At 49.8% G+C, this 19,302-nt stretch overlaps 3 protein-coding genes and 1 long non-coding RNA gene across 5 annotated transcripts in view; 2 read left to right on the top strand and 2 right to left on the bottom strand.

Moving 5' to 3' along the window:
- The window catches only part of NUP210L (nucleoporin 210 like), a 34,954-nt gene extending 22,110 nt beyond the window's left edge, over positions 1–12,844 (top strand). The window contains exons 24-40 of the mRNA XM_006264331.4: positions 517–579; positions 800–979; positions 1,696–1,776; positions 2,767–2,898; positions 3,558–3,716; positions 4,196–4,287; positions 5,048–5,222; positions 6,018–6,193; positions 6,469–6,689; positions 8,428–8,564; positions 9,106–9,232; positions 9,398–9,547; positions 9,806–10,056; positions 10,459–10,663; positions 11,511–11,615; positions 12,391–12,465; positions 12,712–12,844. Coding sequence (XP_006264393.3) covers positions 517–579; positions 800–979; positions 1,696–1,776; positions 2,767–2,898; positions 3,558–3,716; positions 4,196–4,287; positions 5,048–5,222; positions 6,018–6,193; positions 6,469–6,689; positions 8,428–8,564; positions 9,106–9,232; positions 9,398–9,547; positions 9,806–10,056; positions 10,459–10,663; positions 11,511–11,615; positions 12,391–12,465; positions 12,712–12,791 — 2,409 coding nt within the window. The 3' untranslated portion in view covers positions 12,792–12,844. The remainder of the gene's footprint in view (positions 1–516; positions 580–799; positions 980–1,695; positions 1,777–2,766; positions 2,899–3,557; positions 3,717–4,195; positions 4,288–5,047; positions 5,223–6,017; positions 6,194–6,468; positions 6,690–8,427; positions 8,565–9,105; positions 9,233–9,397; positions 9,548–9,805; positions 10,057–10,458; positions 10,664–11,510; positions 11,616–12,390; positions 12,466–12,711) is intronic.
- Positions 3,168–4,246, bottom strand: LOC132245512 (uncharacterized). The gene is made up of 2 exons (XR_009457247.1): positions 4,128–4,246; positions 3,168–3,525 (listed from the first exon to the last, which is right to left on the bottom strand). It is a non-coding gene; the product is annotated as an uncharacterized LOC132245512 (long non-coding RNA).
- Positions 12,845–13,210: 366 nt separating the features above from the next.
- RPS27 (ribosomal protein S27) lies at positions 13,211–15,164 on the bottom strand. The gene is made up of 4 exons (XM_006264332.4): positions 15,055–15,164; positions 14,732–14,840; positions 14,173–14,283; positions 13,211–13,450 (listed from the first exon to the last, which is right to left on the bottom strand). Exons 1-4 carry the CDS (start codon positions 15,058–15,060, stop codon positions 13,422–13,424), a joined length of 255 nt encoding a protein of 84 aa, XP_006264394.1. The 5' UTR covers positions 15,061–15,164; the 3' UTR covers positions 13,211–13,421.
- Positions 15,165–15,480: 316 nt separating this feature from the next.
- On the top strand, positions 15,481–19,201 carry RAB13 (RAB13, member RAS oncogene family). 2 transcript variants are annotated; one of them, XM_059718030.1, is made up of 9 exons: positions 15,481–15,585; positions 15,860–16,018; positions 17,267–17,327; positions 17,492–17,552; positions 17,733–17,810; positions 17,909–17,998; positions 18,203–18,268; positions 18,514–18,564; positions 18,831–19,201. In XM_059718030.1, exons 1-9 carry the CDS (start codon positions 15,498–15,500, stop codon positions 18,903–18,905), a joined length of 729 nt encoding a protein of 242 aa, XP_059574013.1. In that variant the 5' UTR covers positions 15,481–15,497; the 3' UTR covers positions 18,906–19,201. The 2 variants fall into 2 exon arrangements, with proteins under 2 accessions (XP_059574013.1, XP_006264395.1); XM_006264333.4 differs by lacking the exon at positions 15,481–15,585 and having other exon boundaries at positions 15,809–16,018.
- Positions 19,202–19,302: the final 101 nt, after the last annotated feature.

Genomic DNA, 19,302 nt, shown 5'->3' on the forward strand with positions numbered 1-19,302 from the left:
GTGGGGAAAAAGAAGTTCTGCATAACACTGGCTTGAATACTTTGAATTTTAAATGTTTCCGATAGTCATAAAAATGGGAAGATTTTATTACCATTGCCAAGTTGTAATGTCTTTTGCGGTAATTTACATATTATACCAAGCTGTCCCATGAAATGCCGCTGTAGAGCTGATGCTGAGAAGGCAGAGTATTTTTGCTAGCTGTGGGAGCATCATCATTTTGATGTAGAGGTCTCAAAGGGATGTGACACAGTCAGCTTTAGAGATGCATCTAGGATGCATTTGTAGGCATTAGCAAATAAATCAGTTAATAACTTGTAGCAAACTGATTGGGGTCTAAATTTGAGCTCTTTTTTGGTAGGTAAGATTTATGTGACACCTCCATGAGAACAAGTACAGACTGGCTCAGTACCTGTTCACTGGTGCATTGCTAAGGACAGGATATTTTTTGCTTTAAAGTTTGTCTCCATTAAAAATAAAACAGCAGAGTTTTTTTTTCCTACCTTTCCCCTTTGCTAGGTCTTTCCTCCATTCAAACTTATCCCAAAGAAAATGACTCTCATTCCACACAACATGATGCAGGTGAGCTTTGAAAGATTTTAGTTATTCCAAAAAATTCTGCATTTCCCTTTGCCCCTTATTTTCTTTTCCACTATATTTATTTCCAATAGAAGTTGTGCTTCCTGTAGGTTGGCAAAAAAAAAGCACAGATTGGATGTATGCCTTAGTTGTTTGCCTCATTTTCAGAGACTACTGCTTCTTTCAGTGGACAGCTATCCTATTGTTCGTTTAACTATTTCAGGTGATGTCAGAAGGTGGCCCACAGCCACAGTCCATCATTCATTTCTCTATCAATAACGAGACTGTGGCTGTAGTTAACAGGCTTGGCCAGGTAACAGCTAAGACAGTGGGAACAGCCATAATACAGGGCACTATTCAGGCAGTCAGTGAAGACACAGGAAGAGTAATTGTTTTCTCACAGGTATCTTTCCATTTTGTTTCATATTTTCTCATTTTTTCTATGATTTATTTTTCTTGTATTGACCTCTGCTGAAGAAGTGCATGAGCAGGTGGATTTGTCAGGCACTCTGGTCAACTTGGCAGAGTTGATCTTGAAAATCCTTACTTAGAAAAAACTGTGGCTACCAAGATACCACCCCAGAGGCTTGCCATGTGTAGCAAGAAGTAGAGGTTATTGTAAGGTTGCTGTTGCAGCTTGTTCATTTGTTCTCCATTTAAAATGAAAGATGACACCTTTGCTTGTTGGAAAGAGAAATGCTTGATTCTGTCGTGTCAGCTCAGATATACCCATATGTTTTGTTTTTTTGCTTTGTAGCACCCCTAGTGGGAAATGTGCTGTTGAAACAAAACAGATGTTTAATTCACACCAATCAGTAGACACCAAATAACTCTAGCGCCCCCCACACTGGAAACTTTTCCTGCTTGGGTAGTAAATAATTTCCTGCAGCCTTCAAGTAAGTGCTCCTAGTGCCATATTTGCTTATCATTCTTCAGAGACTGTCTCTTCTACAGTACTGCTAAGGCCATGTGCAAATGTATGCTTCTTGTGTAAAGCTCCTGGCTAAGCCCTTAACCAGCCTATAAACTGTTTATTTCAAAAGTGGGACTCCAGTCTACTTCTTCAGACTGCTCATCTTTTCAGACAACTCAAGACTTGTTCTTTGCCTTATTTTTCAGGATCAAATAGAATTGGAAGTAGTTCAGCTAAGAGCAGTAAGAATTCATGTGCCTGCCACCAGGCTTATAACAGCCACTGAGGTAGGTATCAGAGCTATATAGTCAACTCCACTGCCATTGTCAAGTAGAGAATGACATTCACACTCTTAACTGGGACTCCAGTCTGCTCATATGATTCCAGGTATGACCCAAAAGAGGGTTTAGGATCCTGACACTGGGTTTACTAAAATGATGCTGTAAGCAAGAGGATCTCTTGAATTATCCAGACCAGTAATTCCCCACCTTTTTAAAGAAGGTGACACTGATTTGTCAAACAGAGCTCAGATGATCCCCATTTAGCTGTGTGGCTTCAGCTAAGGCTGCTTCAAACCCCATTCATACAGCTGCAATCCACCCACACTCTACAATGGGTTACAGCATTGTGCCCAGTTGAAAGGGAACTGTGAAATCCCAGTGATATAACTTTAAAGGGAAAAGAGAGGGTCCCAAATACATGAAGTGGCAGCTTTGATTGGGAATCATGTACCTAGTTCACTGGTGAAGGGTGAGTTCTAAGACTGTCTTGTGCTTAGACAGTGGAAAGTCACTCACATTTTTTGTGTACATATGTGTAAATGAGAAAAATGAAGAAGAAAGCTGTATGCAGGGAGATGTAGGATGCATACTGAAAAGGTGAATTGCTTAGCTGGTGCTGAATATCTGAGCATGTCCAAATATAACACACTGATTGTAATATTGCACCTTCTACCAGTCCAGGAGGTAGGGACTGAATTTAGATCCTTTCCATTACAGCATATTTCACTGGCATTAGGCTAGAATAATTGTAAGAAGGGGGCACAAGGTTTTATTATGGAGCTTCAGAGAAATGCCATTGGTACCCAATTCATGATGCATGTATTGCAAACCCCAACTATTTCTGGAGGGTTTACACTTGATTTCTAATTGCAATGGTAATAGCCCTTCATGATTTGTCCGCTGTTTATATAGTGTTGGGGTGAGAAGCCCAGAACATAATATAGGAAACCAGAGAGCGCCCCACGTTTCCATGGTCACAGTACTCTTGTTTTGCAGATGCCTGTTTATGTGAAGGGCATGACCAGCATGCAGACTCCATTTTCCTTTGGCAGTGCCAAAGCAGGGCTGATATTTCAGTGGTCAGTGAGCAAACGGGATGTTCTGGACCTTCTTCCACAACACTCAGAGGTATGGAGTTGTCCACTGAGAATGGGATTAACCCCCACTGTGTGGCAGGTGGCTAAAATCCTTAGTGGATCAGGCAGGCTGTTTTCTTAGGTAGATTAGAGTGGCTTTGTGGGCCAGGTGATTTGAGGGGTAGCATCCCTGTCACTCTGGTTCAGCTAGCTTAATATACTTGGACACCCAATGACATCCCCTTCACCCTTTAAATCCTCTCTTAAAACAGGCGTTTCATAGAGTCTTCTGCAAAGGCCTTTGAATAATAACCTCTGTGCTGACTTTGCACTACATTTATTAAGGGCAGGTTTGGTTGGTATACTGTGTGTGTGGGTAGGCTCTAGATAGCATACTGTGGGGGGCAGAGAATGTCATTAGCAGTCTTTTAGCAGAGCCGGTGGGAACTGTACTGAGCTGGATGCTTATCTTAATATATTTATGAAGAGCAGTACCAGGCTCGAGAGGAAGTTGCTCATTGCCCCTAGAGGCAATTAGTTCATAGTAGCATCTCCCATCATAAAGAACAAAATCCCAGGAGGAAAGCAATCTCTCAAACCCCACGTATGACAGGTTCCTTTCTTTTTTCTGCATTTTGTCAGTGCTTGAAATGGACAGTTGATCAAAAAGATGAACAGCCTGTAATGAAAACACTGTCATTACTCTCTTAGGTTTCCCTGCAGTTACTACCAGAGAATAATTTCGCTATGGTCATTTATACAAAAGTGGCTGGGAGAACTAGTATTAAAGTGACGGTACAATGCCTGAATGTGTCTGCTGGGCAGTTTGAAGGAAACCTAGCTGAACTCTCAGATGAAATACAAATACTGGTAAGTGCCTCCAGTCACTCCAGAGGAGATTGTTACTTTCTTATTTAAATGGACAAGGCAGGATTTCATAGCTGAACCAAGGAAGGAAGGAAACCAAAGCCTGCGGAAGATACCAAGTCATACAGACAGGTAAACCATGAATAGAAGTGAGCTTGGGTCAATGTGCTTAGGTAGGTATACCCCCACCCCTTCCAAATCTCCTCTCTTGCTCAGGACTGCACAGAGGGATTTGTTGGGTTCCTCTGGCAGCAATCAGCTTGTAGCCATCAGCATCAGATGTGTTAATCCTTACTATGGCATGTAAAATATCACCAATAGGAAATTATCTACTCCCCGCATTTTGGTTGCATCACCTAAATGCTGGATGATCACATGCTGTGTGAAGAAGCATTGCCTTCCATTAGTTCTTACCTGCCATTAATTTAATCCAGATATGTTTTTCTGAAATTGCTTTTATGAAATGCTGATTGTTCCTGCAGGTGTTCGATAAATTGCTACTTTTCTCTCCTGAGTGCCCCACAGAACAGATTCTGATGTCAACGAACTCTCAGCTCAAGCTGTTCACAAACAGGTAAACAAGGAATATCCCAGTCAGAACACAGAAAGTACAGAACAGGGAAACAATTTACAAAGTGCACTCTTCTTTCCAGGCACGGAACTATCTGTCTTTGTGGTGTAGTCAGGTTTTCTTACCAGCTTCTCAACCTTTTGGGCATGTTCAATCTCAGATTGCCTCAAAACCTGATTCTTTGAAGCATTTGCAAGTGCTTATTAAGTGAAGTGTATCCCAGTTCAGAAGGGAGTAGGTGATGCTGATGCCTTGGCACTGACTGAATGCACAGGAATAGCATTTACCAGTTAGCATTAACACCAAATTGAGCTCTGTACTGTTATTCGGTGTAAGAAATGGCACAGTGGAGGGCTGCAAATGCTAATTTCTGAGAGGGTCATTTTTATGGGCCTCAGTTATACAAGCACCCAAAACTGGCATTTTTATTGGGAATATCAGACACTTTCTGAGGTGTGTCCTGTGGCATCATGCCCCTGACAAATGTGATATACTAAGGGGACTGATAAGTGGGGCTGGATCTGAGCATCTGTAAAGTTTAATGGAATATATAAAGCTGACCCCTAATCTGCTGGGCAAGCGCTTTGTCCTGTTAAAATAATGAGAATGTACATTCAGCTATGTAGAGCTGGAAGGCACCCTACTCTGGGTGAGTTGCTGGTTGTAGCTTGCACTGTCTAAGAAACATGCCATTGGCTGAGGTTTCTCATGTGCTTTCAGCCACTTAGAGTCTAATAGTGTCTTTCCTCTGTTCTTGGTTTAGGGAGGGGGCTGCCTTTGTGAGCTCTCGGATCCTGAAGTGTAACCCCAACTCTTCTGTCATTGAGGACCATGGTCAGGGTCTTTTGAGAGCGGGAGCTATAACAGGCACTGCTGTGCTAGAAGTAACTTCTGTGGAACTCTTTGGAGTCAATCAGACTGTCATAACTGGTGTCCGGGTAAGATTTGCTGCAGGCGTTTGTCAGTGTTGTTGCAGGCTTAAAAACAGCATTGATTCCTTATTTCTCAAACAACAATGAAATCTGATCCAGAAAGATCATGTATTATCATTTTTTTCTGGCTCAGCATTGTTTAGGAGCAATAGAAAAGAGCTGGATGCGAGGTATATTGTAAGGTTGGATTTGGGAGGGACCGTGTAACACGAAGGTCTTAGAGGTCCTGTGTATTAGAAGCCAGGTATCCCAGGGTCTGTTTTCAACTTTACCACTGACTCAACTCTATGACCTTTAAAACAAGTTTCTCTTGAGCCTTAAGTACACATCTGTGAAATGGGGAATAACACATTAGAGACTTAATGTCTGCAAATCATCTTGTTAGATTAAAAGCCCCACGGAAGTGCAAAGTACCTTCTTATCTGTTATTTACCAAGGCTTAAATAAGGTATAAGGTACAGTACTGACCTTTTTGTCATTAATATGCTGTACCCTTTTAGCAGTATTAATTTAAGAGGAGTCTTAAATGCTTTGATTGATGTAAGACCACCAAGGAAGACTCAGGTGTTCAGTGATAGGAGTGGTTCAATAAATGGCACTCATCCTGAATCTGTATGAAACCATGGAACTGTATGTCTGCTGGGTCATAAAGTCCAGTCCCCTGCATTCAAAAGCCAGTATTATCTTTCCCTTCTGTAAACTGATCAAGCTCCAGGTCACTGAACCTTTGTGAGTAAGTGGGAAAGACTGAAATGTCAAATATTGTTTTAAGCGAAGCATAGGAAACGTCGCTTCTTCCAGGTAGCACCAGTGTCATACATGACGATCAGCACCAGTCCCAAGCTCTACACAACTGGCAGCACACCCCTGGTGGCATTCCCCCTCGGAATGGCCCTAACTCTCACAGTTGAGTTCTACAACAACATTGGGGAGAAGTTCCATGCCCAGAACACACAGATCTACCTGGCTTTGAACAGGTACAGTCCTGAATGCATCGGTACAGAACTGCCTAAGGCAACTGAAAAAAACACAGGTAAAATGTTACTCTTACAAGTCATGGCAGAGGTAAAAGGTTTTGCATCTCAGGCCAGAGCCATATGTGAAGGCAGCTGTTCCGAAGTCAATAGCTAGTTCACTTTGCTCACAATACCACACTGGCCCTTGGGACTGTATACTTGAAATATGCTTCTTGTCTCCTCCAGGCATGTGAAGCTCTGCTAGTTTTCTTTTGATTGGCACTGTTTGCTTTCAGAGATGACCTACTGCTAATCAGACCTGGGAGCAAGAATTATACATACATTGCTCAGGCAGTGAACAGAGGAGTGACACTGCTGGGAATCTGGGATGCGAAGCATCCAGGCATGGCTGATTACATCCCTGTGCCTGTGGAGTATGCCATTGAGCCAGACATCTCCAAACCCTCTGCAGTAGGAGATGTGATCTGTTTCAGCACGCCCCTTGTAAACCAAGAAGGTATGTGCCATTTTTCTGTTCGTCTTATATCATCAGTTCTGACTACTGTGGTGTTCAGTAGTGTGACCTTGCTCAGTGATCCTCTTACATTTTACAAGCTAAGCCAAATGCTTTGAGGCTGGCTGTGTTGCACAGGGGGTCTTTAGTGAACACTGAAGAGGTGTTGGGGATTCTGGGGAGGGCTGTCTTCCTTCCTCAGAGCCTGTCCTGACCTGATAACCCAGTGTGGTGTCAAGGTTTCCTGCACAGCTGAAGGTTCTGACTTTCAGGTGGCATACAAAAAATCATCAGAGGTTCATTTTTAATTGAAGATCTCACAGAAATGAAAGTATTACCCCCAGCATACTGACCCCCTTCTAACTCAGACATGCCTTGGTTCCTTAACTTCCTGACTCATTCAAGTTAGTAATGCTTCTATTTGGTACATTAAGTCTGCAACAGGATATGGGCCTGTGTAAAAGTCATAGCCCTGGATCTGAGTTTGAACAATGTCTAGTACCAGGTGGGTCCGTCAGTGCATGGTAAAGTGGATCTCCTTCAGCTTGACATGCCAGGAAGAGGCTTTCTCTTTTACCTGATTTCCAGTAGTACAGAAGGGCACATGAAGTGTGTTTGAACTGGTTGGTCACACTGTCATCGATAAGGCTCTGTGTGAAGGGAATTGACCTAGCTTCTGCAATGAGCTCATTCTCTGGGATTCAGAAGGAAGTTGTGCTGAGCTTGGTGAAAACTTGATCCCTGCCAGTATAGCCACCTTGTAATGCAACAAAGGACTGGCTGAATCATTGCCCAGGACCAGAGAAGAACTGTTGTACTCTTCACTAAAGAGAAAAGACATGGCATCTGCTCTTGACACTAGCACAGAAACCCTAACACAAAAGCTCTAACAACCAGCTGATGACAAGGGGCATAACTCTTCTTGCCTTTTGCACTATTTTTACACAATTATGACTGCATGAGCTTCAATGGGTCTGTTTGAGTAACTGCTACTGCCTGAACTGGTGCATCAGACCCCAGGTTTGCTGTCAAGAGAAAGCCTCTTATTATCTCTGGCTTCCAGAATTCAGATGTGAGCTCAGCCTTGCTGTTCTTGACCTTGACTCAAAAAGAATGTTTTGCATCTTTTCTTTCTACCCACCAATGTAACACTTTACAGCCCTGCAAGAGGACAGGCTGCATAGAGGCTGCCTACTTGTGTTCCTTATATAAAGAGTTTAGCAGCTGTATTAAAAGACTTGATTCATAATTAACAGCATCAGTGTGGCTGCAGCTCCAGTCTGATTAGTGTGTGCATGGTAAATTAAAGTTTGATAGCGTTTTTAGAACAAAGGTAACCAGAGAGCATTCCCAGGAATGCAAAAAACCTTTCCTTCACCCTGTAAAACCTCAGCTGAGCATTCTCCTAACCCAATGACCCCAAAAATTAACCCACAGGTTTATGGTCCTGTTTTATTCAAGTAAATATGATTTATGATCTGTCTGCCTTGGAGCACAAGCAGACAGTAGTTCAATGTATTCCACTGTGTGGGAGGGACACTTGCATAGTGTGAATATTTAAAAGGTTCACTTTATGAGCTCCAAAAACATGAGGTCCATGAGCTGATATTCACTGTGTAAATTCTCTGAACATGCTGTAGGGAAGAAGTGTCTGAAGTTTTTTCCCCAGCACATCCACTGAATTCTTTCATGACGTTGAAGACCAACTGGCAGAATCTAATTTGTGACTTGTTTTTTATAGGAGAACCTGGGATGTGGCATATCTCCCCCAGTGGCATTCTTGAGATGGACTCAGTGAGTGGAGCAGCATTTGTGAAGAGCCCTGGGACTGCTACAGTCTTTCATGACATTCCAGGGATAGGGAAAACATACAGAGAGGTATTCATTGCAGCATACTCCAGCTGGAGAGGCAAGCTTGCTATTATTGTTCATGCCAAGGAAATTCTTCACGTGTATTAGTTTGTGAGCTGCATCCATAGTCAGCCTGCATTTATCTTGGAATCTTTCTGTTTTAAGAGTGTGCAGACACTGAAAGAGGCACAGTTTAATATAAAAGCCATAGACTGAATGTGCTATTACAAAAGCATACAGAGCTTTTACTGTAACTTGGAGATGGGATAATTGCCAAAACTTGATTCAGTTCCTAGGTAGGAAAATATGTCCTGCAAGTAAAGGATCTTTTAAAAATATGAGGCAGCAAGGGCTTGATTCTTCTATACATGAAAGTTCCTAGACATTCCTCTAATACAGTAAAAGGGACCCTTTGTATTATTCTAGATAGAGTAATACATTTAGAGAATGTATCCTAGATGAGAATCTAGCCCCACATACAGTCAACTTGCTTGACTCAGTAGCAGAAGAAAAGTTCCAACAGTAACCTCTTTGCTGTCCCATCACGTGCCCTGTTACAATATTCCAGGTAGTTGTCAACAGTTCTTCAAGATTAAGCCCCCAGCTGAGTCCCAAAGGCTACCTGACCAACACGCCTGACTCTTCTAAACTCCAAGTCTTTGTTGCTACGAGCAGTGCAGAATCAACCCTCAAAGGTAAGAGTTATTCAGAAAGAACCACCTTTATGGGAGGTGTAGGATGGGTAAAAACTATAGACTGGCACCTGAACCACTCTATCTACCAAGGGAAACTTCTCTGCTAAGCTTCTTAACTATCTGCTGTGAGGTTGGCTTATTCGGTCTTCTGTGTTTCTTTTCTAGGCCCCTGCAGCCCAGTTCAGATGTATGCAATCTCTAATCTTCTTCTCCCAGAGTCTCACCTGATGTGTCAAGTTGAATTCAGCAACCCAATGTTTGACATTCCAGCAAGTAAAGTCTTTAGTATCCAGTCGAAATTTAGCATTGAAAGAGGTAGGCAGGACCCACTTGAGCTGAGTGGGGAAAGAAATTGTGAATGTTTTGATTTTTCTTCCCATGACATTCCTTTTTCCTTGCAAATACCACCTCAGCACACTTGTTAGCTCTGATTAAGAATATATGAAGTCAGTGCTCCCTTCCCATCACACTCCTTCCCCTTGTTAGAATGTGTAGTCCTCGCTACTGATAGAAGGGCTATTGAAGTAATCAAACACAACCCTCTGAATGCTTATTGTTTGGTCTTGACTTTAGGTCTGTATGCCTGTCTAATCACTGCTAAGCCCCAGTCTGATGAAGTCCGGCTGGCTTTGAGTTTTGCTGAGGCCTCGGTGTATGTGATGGTCTCTCTCTCCAGTCAGCAGAGCAAGGACGGAACGCAAAGAATCCTGGTTCCTTTCCTTCCAGCATTTTACATCAACCATTCAGAATTGGTTTTTAGCAGCAAACAGCTCAGTGGCGAGATAAAAGTGCTGGGAACTGAGAAAGTGTTAGAAAAGCTGGAGGTACATGAGACCTTTTCTCTGTGTGTCACCATTCCTGGGAACACACATTACCTATTCCTGGGGAAGAGATATGCATGCTAAACAGAAGGAATAAAAGTATCTCACGTCCCCAAGGCTTAGTCTGAGCAGTTAGCCCTACGGGATCAACATAAAGAGATGATGGATTGCGTCACACTGTTTGGAAGCAGTTATTTTTGGAGGAATTGAGAACTCCCATTCTCATATTAAGAATTTAGGGTGGGGACTAGGCAAGAAGCCCCTGTTACAATCACCCTACTCCATGGGAATTATGTGAGAGAACTGTTGCTTTACTGTAAATAACCTCACTGCTCTGTCCCGTACATGGATGTAGACCTTCTCTGGTGTTTCCTTTTAAATACCTTTCTTTCTCTGCTATCAAAGGTTCATCCCAGCATTCCTGCAATAATAGTGAGGCATCCCGAATACACACCCGACATGCCTGGGCTTGTCTCCTACCCCATCAATGTGGCCAACCTCACATCTCTCCGGCAGAGGGCAGCACCTATCTTCATCAACATCTCCTGTGTCCTCACAGGCCAAAGAGATGCAGTAGAAGTGAAAGTTTTGGCAGAACAGCACATGTTTGGTGAGCATCCGCTGGTCTGGTGGGTCCAAGGGGATGCAGCAATTCTGTCCGAGCTGTGTGCTTTGGGATGTAGTCTAATTTTTCCCCAGGCCAGCCTCCACTCTGGGGCAATCAAGGGAAATGAGTACCCTGCCCAGATCTGACCCTGCTGGGGCATTGTGCCCCTACAGCTCTCACTGATTATAGAGGGAATTGAGTTGCCCGGGAATTGAGTTGCCCAGGAACAGGCCTTTGGGATGCTAATGCAGCAACCATGGGCCTGCCACTGTGTTCACTTCAAGTGAAAACTCTTGGCCCTGCTGGACCCAGCCCTGCTCTGTGGGAGTGGAGCTGAACTTGTTGCATGGGGCAGTAAGGAGAGGGAGAGGAGGAATTGTCCTGAACTGTAAGTCTTAGCCCTCTAAGTCACTGGTTCCAGCTGGGTCCCAGGCTGATCATGAAGGGAAGCAATTCCCATCTGTCTGTTCTCAAGGCGCCTACAAGTGCAGTCAGTGTCTTCATCTTTAAGAAACAGAGGGCAGCCTCAGCAGAGAAATGAAACTACCCCCTTCCCAGAGGCAGTAGCCCCTCAAGTCATGGCTGAGGCACTTGGACCAGAGCCCTGTGGTGGAAGGCTTCCCTTGAGCTGCTCTAGATGTGCCCTTTCCCTAGAAATGGGCTTCTGGGTTTCAGCAGCAACCTTCCCTTAAAAAGAGAAAGTGATTTTTGAAAAGGTTCATTAACGTTTGTTTTGTTGAGTGAACTAACTGAAGTCGAACAAAAATGTTGAACGTGTTTTTTGTTACGCTTTCTTGTTACAGCAGGCACACAGGCCTAAGTATTACCTCTTTCTTTTTTTAAACGTAAGGTCAGTGCAGTGAAGCAGGAATTGTGCAACAGCTAATGAGCTCTTACCAGATCCTTCTCTTCACCCTTTTTGCTGTTCTAGCATCAACAGCTGTCATCTTTCTTAGTAAGTAAAAACACATGGTGTGCAGCTAATCATTAAACTCCAGGAAAATCGGGCTCTTTACTTTTTCCCATGTGATCTTTCATAGAATAATAGGACAGCCCTCTCTCTGTTCAAGGTAGGATCATGCCTGTTTAAACCATCCCACACAGATGTTTGCTTACTTCCACTTAAAACTTCACAATGGGGTAGATTCTACCACTTGTAGGGAACCTGTTCCAGTGCTTAACCACCCTTACAGTTAGTATTTTTTCCTTGATGCCCTACCTATTAAAGCTCTTTTTGCACACCAATATTACATTTAACTCCTATTCAGCTTCAGTCCATGGTAACTGTTAGATCCTTCCCTGAATTCTTTAGTCATGTAGAAGTAGTCCATTTGCATGTTTCACCTGTTAACATTGTTAGTGCCTGGCATTCTGATCTATTGTATCAGGCTTTTCCAACTCTCCCAAAAATGCACATTTTCTTCTTCCTCCATAAAGTGCAGGGAACAAGCCATGGAAAATGTCATTGTTTGTAGGGTTTTGACCCACCTAAGCTAAGGAAATTGGCTTTGCAGGCATGTAAGCCATGGATATACAAGCTTCCATTACTGTAGACTAGTGCTCGTGGTAGACACTCTTACTGCAGTTCATCTTAAAACTGGTCAGTTGGGACCTAAAGTTAAATGAATCCAGTGTCCCTGCAGCTTTTTGCAGACTTAACCAGAATATCTGAAGTAAGGAGCTAGAGCTGCATGTGGCATGAGCGTACATAACTTGGATTGTTTCTGCAGCTTACAACACCTTTCTGACAAGAGTGCAAACTGTGCCCATTGTGTACATTCCCACCTCTGCTGCTTCTCAGACAGGTAAGCTGGACCCTCTTTTTAATTATTTACCAGTCCCAAAACCACCCATTGCTCTGGCACATGTATTGTTGTATTTGTATTGTTTTGGGTGTCTCTTTGTGACCTCATCAGCTACTGCATAAACTCATGTACAAAAAAGTAACAGCCTCCCATGACAATGAGACAAGCTAGGAATTTACTGAAGGTCCCTGCAGCGACCTAGTCTCCAGCTTCTAGTCTGAACCATCTGCTTTCCCTTTTCTTCAGGATATTATTCTCCTACGAACCCTCAACATCACAATGGAAGAAATAGGATGCAGCACTGGCTTTGGAGCATGCGGAGATAATACAATGGAAGGAAGTGTCTTTTTGTATGGAATTAAACCAGAAACAAAGTGTGTTGGTCTTTTCCTGTCACTAGGCTTTTACTAATGATTAATGGACTTCTTAGAATAACACAGTTGTCATGGGTACAGGGTGAAGTAGCATGCTGTTTGCTCATTGCAAGATTTTGCATCAGGAACTCCCCCATTTTGGGGGCAGGGGAGGGTGAGTACTCTGGTAGCTACCAAGCAGCAAGATCTACCCATCTTTAACACTAGTTTCCTCTATCTGAGCATATATACAAGCCTTATGCTGGTCAACATCAACACTGCAACCCCCCATGAAGTATAAGGCTTCACTCTAGTTGGCAAGGCACCCTTTTCCCCTCACAGGAGCATTACTTGGTAACAAGCAGCAAGGAAAAACAAGAAACTGAACAGTGTATGTTTTATCCAAAATTTATTGAGAGCGAGATGGGAGAGGCTACATGGACAGTAAGTCACATTCTCCAACCACGTTCTGTTTCTGCAAAGCACCTAGCCTGCCTCACACTAGTGCTTTGAGGTAGAGTCCTATGCTCCTAGGGACACATGTACCTGCATGTGGTCACTGTGCGGGTAGTCACACCCATCTCAGAGATGCTCTTGTTTAGGTTAGTGCTGCTTTCGTCTGAAGGAACATCCTGAATGGGAAGAACAGGCAATAAGCAACTTGAGAACACCGACCGGGCCACAGGTAAGTTAGCAGAACTGACCAAGTGGTAGGGTTCTTTCAAAACTCAGAAACTTTGATTAGCAGAAGCTCAGTTTTTGAGGTGCACCCATGTTTCAGCCCTCCAAAGCAGAAGAGGTTTCCCCAGATTCCCTACTTTGGCCTGTGGCCACTTCACCTATCTGAAGTGGTGGGTAGTCAGAACACACTACCAGAGAGGTGACAACAGTAAGAGCTCTGGGGTGTACAGGAAGAGTAGGAGGGTGATAAGCAGTTTCACTGCTCAGAGAAGGGCAGCTTTGAAAGGCAAGTCAAGCCAGGTGTTCTTTGGGGCTGTCAACAGTTCCAAAACCCACAACATCTCACAAGGCAGTGGCAAATCCATTAGAGCAAGAAGGTCAATGATACTATTTATCAGTAGTAACTACCTAGTAGTCATTTTTTTAGGCTTATATCCCACCCTATCCAAGAAAAGCTTATTAGAACAAGACTTGGAGTTTTTTGTCTGGCCTTCGCTAAGGAATCAACTGTTGCAGAAAGGCTATTTTGCTGTCCAAATGAAGCTTACGATCAGATTTTTAAATCCTAGTTTATGCAAGAGGAAAAAAACCCATCAGGGCTGGGCACTAAGAGAGCATCCACACATTATCAGCTCTTATAAGAGACAGGAGACTGCCGGAGACTGCCGTTTACCTTCTGTAAGCCTTGCCTTTCCCCCGGTGGGCTGGCACAGCACAGTTGAGCAGCCCACGCACAGAACCACAGTCTGAGCATGGCTGAAGACAGTGGTGATTTTATAGCAACCTGAAAGGAAAGCAAAACCTTGAAGCACATGCATTTCCTGGCGAGGGAATGGCAACAGGGCTGTGTTCACTGCTGACACAAGCGACAAGTTGCATCTCTTAGCAGCAGTTACAGCCACACTGGTCTGTGGGCATGGGCAGACAGTTCTTTGAATAAAGGTGGTATCTTTTATTAGACCAACAGAGTAGTTGGAAACTGGTATGTCAGCTATTCAGTTGGTCTAATCAAAGAGATTGCATCTACCCAATTTTGGGTGCATTTTAACTGGGCCAGGGCCTACTACCAGCAGGAACAAGCAGCAGACCACAAGCCCCTTGGCACCTGCCTGGCACCAACCCTGCCAAGGAAGGGGGAGGCTCCGGCACTCCAGCTGTCCCCACAGCAGATACAGGGCCCCGCGCACGCTTCCCCGGCGCTTGCACGGCTCGGGCCCGCTCGCCCGCCTTACCGGGACACTTGACGTCCATGAAGTAGGAGTTGGGGCTCTGCACCAGGCGCTTCTTCTTGTGTTTCCTCTTCTCCTCCTCGGGGGATGGATGCAGCAGGTCCTTGGCGAGCTGCGGAGGGGCGGGGGGGGCACGGGTGAGGCCGCGGGACCGGGTCGCCCCCCCAGAGCTCCCCCCGCCGCCATCTTGGCCCTTCCCTCCTCCGCCATCTCCCCCACGCGCCCCTCCCCCTGAGCGGCTTGGCCCCACCACCCCCCAGCTCGAGGAGCGGGCGGGCGTGGAGAGGGGGACTAGGCCCGGCCTAGTCTGGCCCAGGGACACTCACAGGCATGCTCGCGTGGAGGCGGTCGCGGCCGAAAAGGAGTCAAACCGGAAGCAGGGGCCGCTATATCCGCTCCGGGGTCTCCCGCACGGGCGGAAGTGGGGCCGTGGCTCTGCCCCACTGCCATGCTGGGAAGGTCAAACCCATGCCCCGCTTCCGGGTTCCGTACGTGGGCGGGGACGCCGCCATCTTGAGGAGGTCAGGAGCCTGGCGTGGCGGGGGCGCCGCCATTTTGAGAGGGTCGGGCTGGGGCCACCATCTTGGTCAGGTGACTGGGAGCTGTTGTGGCTAACGACGTCATCCCGCCCCTGTGACGTCACTATGGCGGGGGTGCCTCGTGATGTGAGGGCGGTCCTGCTGTGCTGGAGTGGTGAACAGGGGTCATCTGCCTGTGGCGTGGCGGGATGATGTCATGGCACAGGGTGGTGATGTCATGGCACGAGGCGATGATGTCACTGTGTGGCACAAGGCGCCCCCCCACCAACGCCCCCCATTGCAGGCAGCTGGCTGGGTCTGGCATAGGGTCTTGCACCAGTAGGGACCAACCCTCCACTCCTCAGGGGGAACTGAGGCAGGGAATGGGGGAGCAATGTCCCCCCGCAGCTCGGTGCCCCGCACAGCCCCTGCCGGTGCCCCTGCCTCCCCACCCGCAGCGATGCCCCGCCGGCTGGTCGCGGGGTATCGGCCCCGTCGCGTCGCGTCGCGTCCCAGGGCAGGGGGAGGGTCCGCGCGCCGGGCCTCCCCTCGCACCCGGAGGAGGCGGGGGCCGGGCGGGGAGGAGCCGCCGCAGCTTCTCGCCTCTTTCCAGCAGCAGAAAAGTTTGGGCCAGGCCGGGCGGGGGCCATGGCCAAGTCCTACGACCACCTCTTCAAGCTGCTGCTGATCGGGGACAGCGGCGTGGGCAAGACCTGCCTCATCATCCGCTTCGCCGAGGACAACTTTAGCAGCACCTACATCTCCACCATTGGTGAGACCCCGGCCCAGCCCCCGCCACAGCTCCCCGGGCACGGAGCGGCCCATGCCCCAGCGCAACCCCTGCCTCTGCCACTGGCCCCGGGCATCTCCCTGCCCTGCTCGGGCAAGGGGACCTAGGGCAGGACCTGCCCTGAGCCCCGTCAGGGGCAGTCACGCCCCCGCCTCGCTAGCAGAGCGACACTGTCCCGTGGACACGCCTGTCCGGCTGTGCCTGGCGCTGGCAGCCTCACGGGCTGGGCACAGAGCAGCCTGCGAGCTCCCAAAGCGCAGGGGTTGGGGAGGGGGGCTCAGGGTGGCCCCAGTGTGCCCAGCCTGTGGTGGTATGCTCCAAGCCTGGCTGCTGGATGTGACCCTGCGCTTCCTCCGGGTCACATCCTGTCCCTGGCGCTGGGGCAGAAGCCAGAGCCCAGGACCCCTGGGTTTCAGCAGTGTCTCCGTCCCATGGCTCAGCCCAGCCCTGGCACATCCTGGACCCTGTCCCAAGGCCCCCCGCCCCGTCCTGCTGGTGAGAGGCAGGAGCCCCTGCCAGCTCTGGGGGGGGGGTGCCCCTGCCCCCTCCCCTGGGCAAGGCCTCAGCTGTGCCTGTGCTGCCCCCACCCCTCCTGGCGTCCCTGCAGCCCAGCGCTGGGGCCCCCACGGTGGCGCCTGGCTTCTGCCCACTTGGCACGGAGCGTCCTGGCCCCAGGCTGGCTCGGCAGCCCGGGTGCGTGTGTGGCCGGGGCTCTGTACACGCAGACACTCGCGCTCCCTCCCTCCTGCCTGCCAGCTGGGAGCTTGCCCTGGCGGAGCTCAGCTCCTGGAGGGGAATTCCAGTGATGAGGCTGCTCCTGAACTTGGTGCCTGTGCTCTGGGCAGGGGCTGGGGTCTGTCCCCCCCACGCCTTCCTCTCTCTGAGGCCCTCCCCTCTTTTCCCAGCCCAGAGAGCTCTGTTCCCAGCTGCTCCCAATCCTGTAGCTGGGACCAGCGTGTGCTGGGCTGGCAAGCTGCCACCTCCCTGCTGGGCTGGGGGACCCTTCTGGGGGCCAAGCTGAGCCAGCAGGAACCGGCCCTCAGCCCTGGGACCTGGGGGATGCAACCTCTCAGCCCCTCCCTGGCTGGTGCTGCCCCTGAGCTGACCTGCCTGCATTGCCCAGGCATCCTGCCCCTTCCACCGGTGCCTGTGGCTTCTTCAGCAGCCCCCAAGACGCACGTGACCCCTGGTGCCGTATCCCTGACAGCCCGCATTCCTCTTGCCTCCCAGGGATCGACTTCAAAATCCGGACTGTGGAGATTGAGGGGAAGAAGATCAAGCTCCAGGTCTGGTAAGTGGGAACCTGGCTCCCCTTGCCCCACCTGGTACCCACCAGCCAGCCCCTGCCAGGGGGTGTAGGGGGCCTGCCTGCCAGGTAGCAGCCCTGGCCGGGAGGGGCAGGTCCCAGGGTGCCAGCGGACAGGAGCTGACCCTGCTCCCCACACTCTCTTGCAGGGACACAGCGGGACAGGAGCGGTTCAAAACCATCACCACGGCCTATTACCGAGGAGCCATGGTAGAGAGCTTGGCGGGGCAGGGGGTGCAGCTGGAGCTGGACAGGGGGTGGGGCAGGGGGTGCAGTTCCTTCCAGGCTCCTTCTTGGAGGGAAGGCCCTGTTCTAGCTCCTACTGCTCCGGGAGCACTGGGCTCCACCGCTGATGAGGGGCTGGCCCTGCTAAGAGCACATGTGTTGCAGGGGATCATTCTTGTCTACGACATCACAGATGAGAAGTCCTTTGAGAACATCCAGAACTGGATGAAGAGCATCAGGGAGGTGGGTGTGGGGCACTGGAGCACAGGTTGAGGGCTGGGGGGTGCTGGCAGGATGTGGGGCTGAGGGGGAGCACTCACTGCTGGCTCTACTCTGCCCAGAATGCCTCAGCAGGTGTGGAGCGCCTGCTGCTGGGGAACAAGTGCGACATGGACGGCAAGCGCAAGGTGCAGCGGGACCATGCAGAGAAGGTAGGGCCAGGGAGGGGAGTGCGGTGGGGCAGCGCCAGAGCCCCAGGGCTAGGACCAACTCTGTGGGTGGGTCGCGTCTCCGCCGCCTGGGGCTCAGGGCTGCTGGATTCGGTCACGTTCCTGCCAGCTGCCCCAGCTGTGCTGGGCCCTGGGGGAGGGCGGGGGTGGGGGGCGCTGCTTCAATGGGTCCCTCTCTCACGGCAGCTGGCCAAGGAGCACGGGATCCGGTTCTTTGAGACCAGCGCCAAGTCCAGCCTGAATGTGGAGGAGGTGAGTGAAGCAGGGCAGGGCTCAGCCCTGTGGGCTCTCCACATGGCGCAGGGGAGGGGACCTTAGGCCAGCGCCTGCTCCGCACTGGCCCAGACAGGGCTAGAAATGAGGTGCTGAGGCCCTGGGGGCAGCCTGGCTCCTGCCCCCTGGGCTGTCCCTGGGCCGGGCCAGGGGCGCTGAGGACTCGGCTCCCCCGCCCCCTGCTGATGCCAGGCAGCCCCTGACAGCTCCTCTCCCCACCTCAGGCTTTCACCACGCTGGCCCGGGACATCCTACTGAAGTCCACCAAGAAAGCGGTGAGTACGGGGACGGGCCCAGGGCAGCTTCACTTGGGGGCACTGCAGAGGTGCAGGGGCCCGGCCCAGGGCACGGGCCTCCAGCCCCCCACAGCCGCGCAGGGCCCAGTGGACCGGGGCTGGGACAGGCTGACGAGCAGGAGCTGGTGCCAGGCAGAGCCCCTCCGGCCTGCCCCGTAGCATGGCCCTAGGCCCGGCTCTGCCCCTCCTGCTGAGGACAGGCAGGGCCGGCATCAGCGTCCTCTCTCCGCCTCTTGTGTTTCCAGGGCGCGAGCAGCAAGGGGCACCTGGACCTGGCAGCCTCGCAGAAGAAGAGCGGCAGCAGATGCTCTGTGGCCTAGCGCCCGCCACCACCTGGAGTCCCAATCCCGAGACCGCAGCCCTGTGCCACCCCCGCCCGCTCCGGGACCGCGCGGGCCGCACCCCGGAGCCGCCGGGCCGACGCTGGGGGCTGGAGCCCCCGGGCACCGTGCGGGGCGGGAGCAGAGCAAGCCGGGGCGCCCACGGACTGAGGGGGGCCGTGAGCAGAGCAGCCCCGGTGCCAGCCCCGCCGTGGGGCCGGGAGCCTCCGGCCACTGCCTGTTGCAGCAGCGCTGGCCACGGTCCCTAGTCACTGTGATAAAGCCCCCGGTTGTCACGTCCGTGTCCGCGTCCGTGTCTGCGCCGTGGGGCGGGGTCCCGGCACCGGGGGAGGGGTGGGCAGCTGGCGCTGGAGGGGCAGCGGGGCAGGGCTCCGGT

The sequence above is a fragment of the Alligator mississippiensis genome, chromosome 15, assembly GCF_030867095.1.
Source record: "Alligator mississippiensis isolate rAllMis1 chromosome 15, rAllMis1, whole genome shotgun sequence".
NCBI classification, from domain to species: domain Eukaryota; kingdom Metazoa; phylum Chordata; order Crocodylia; family Alligatoridae; genus Alligator; species Alligator mississippiensis.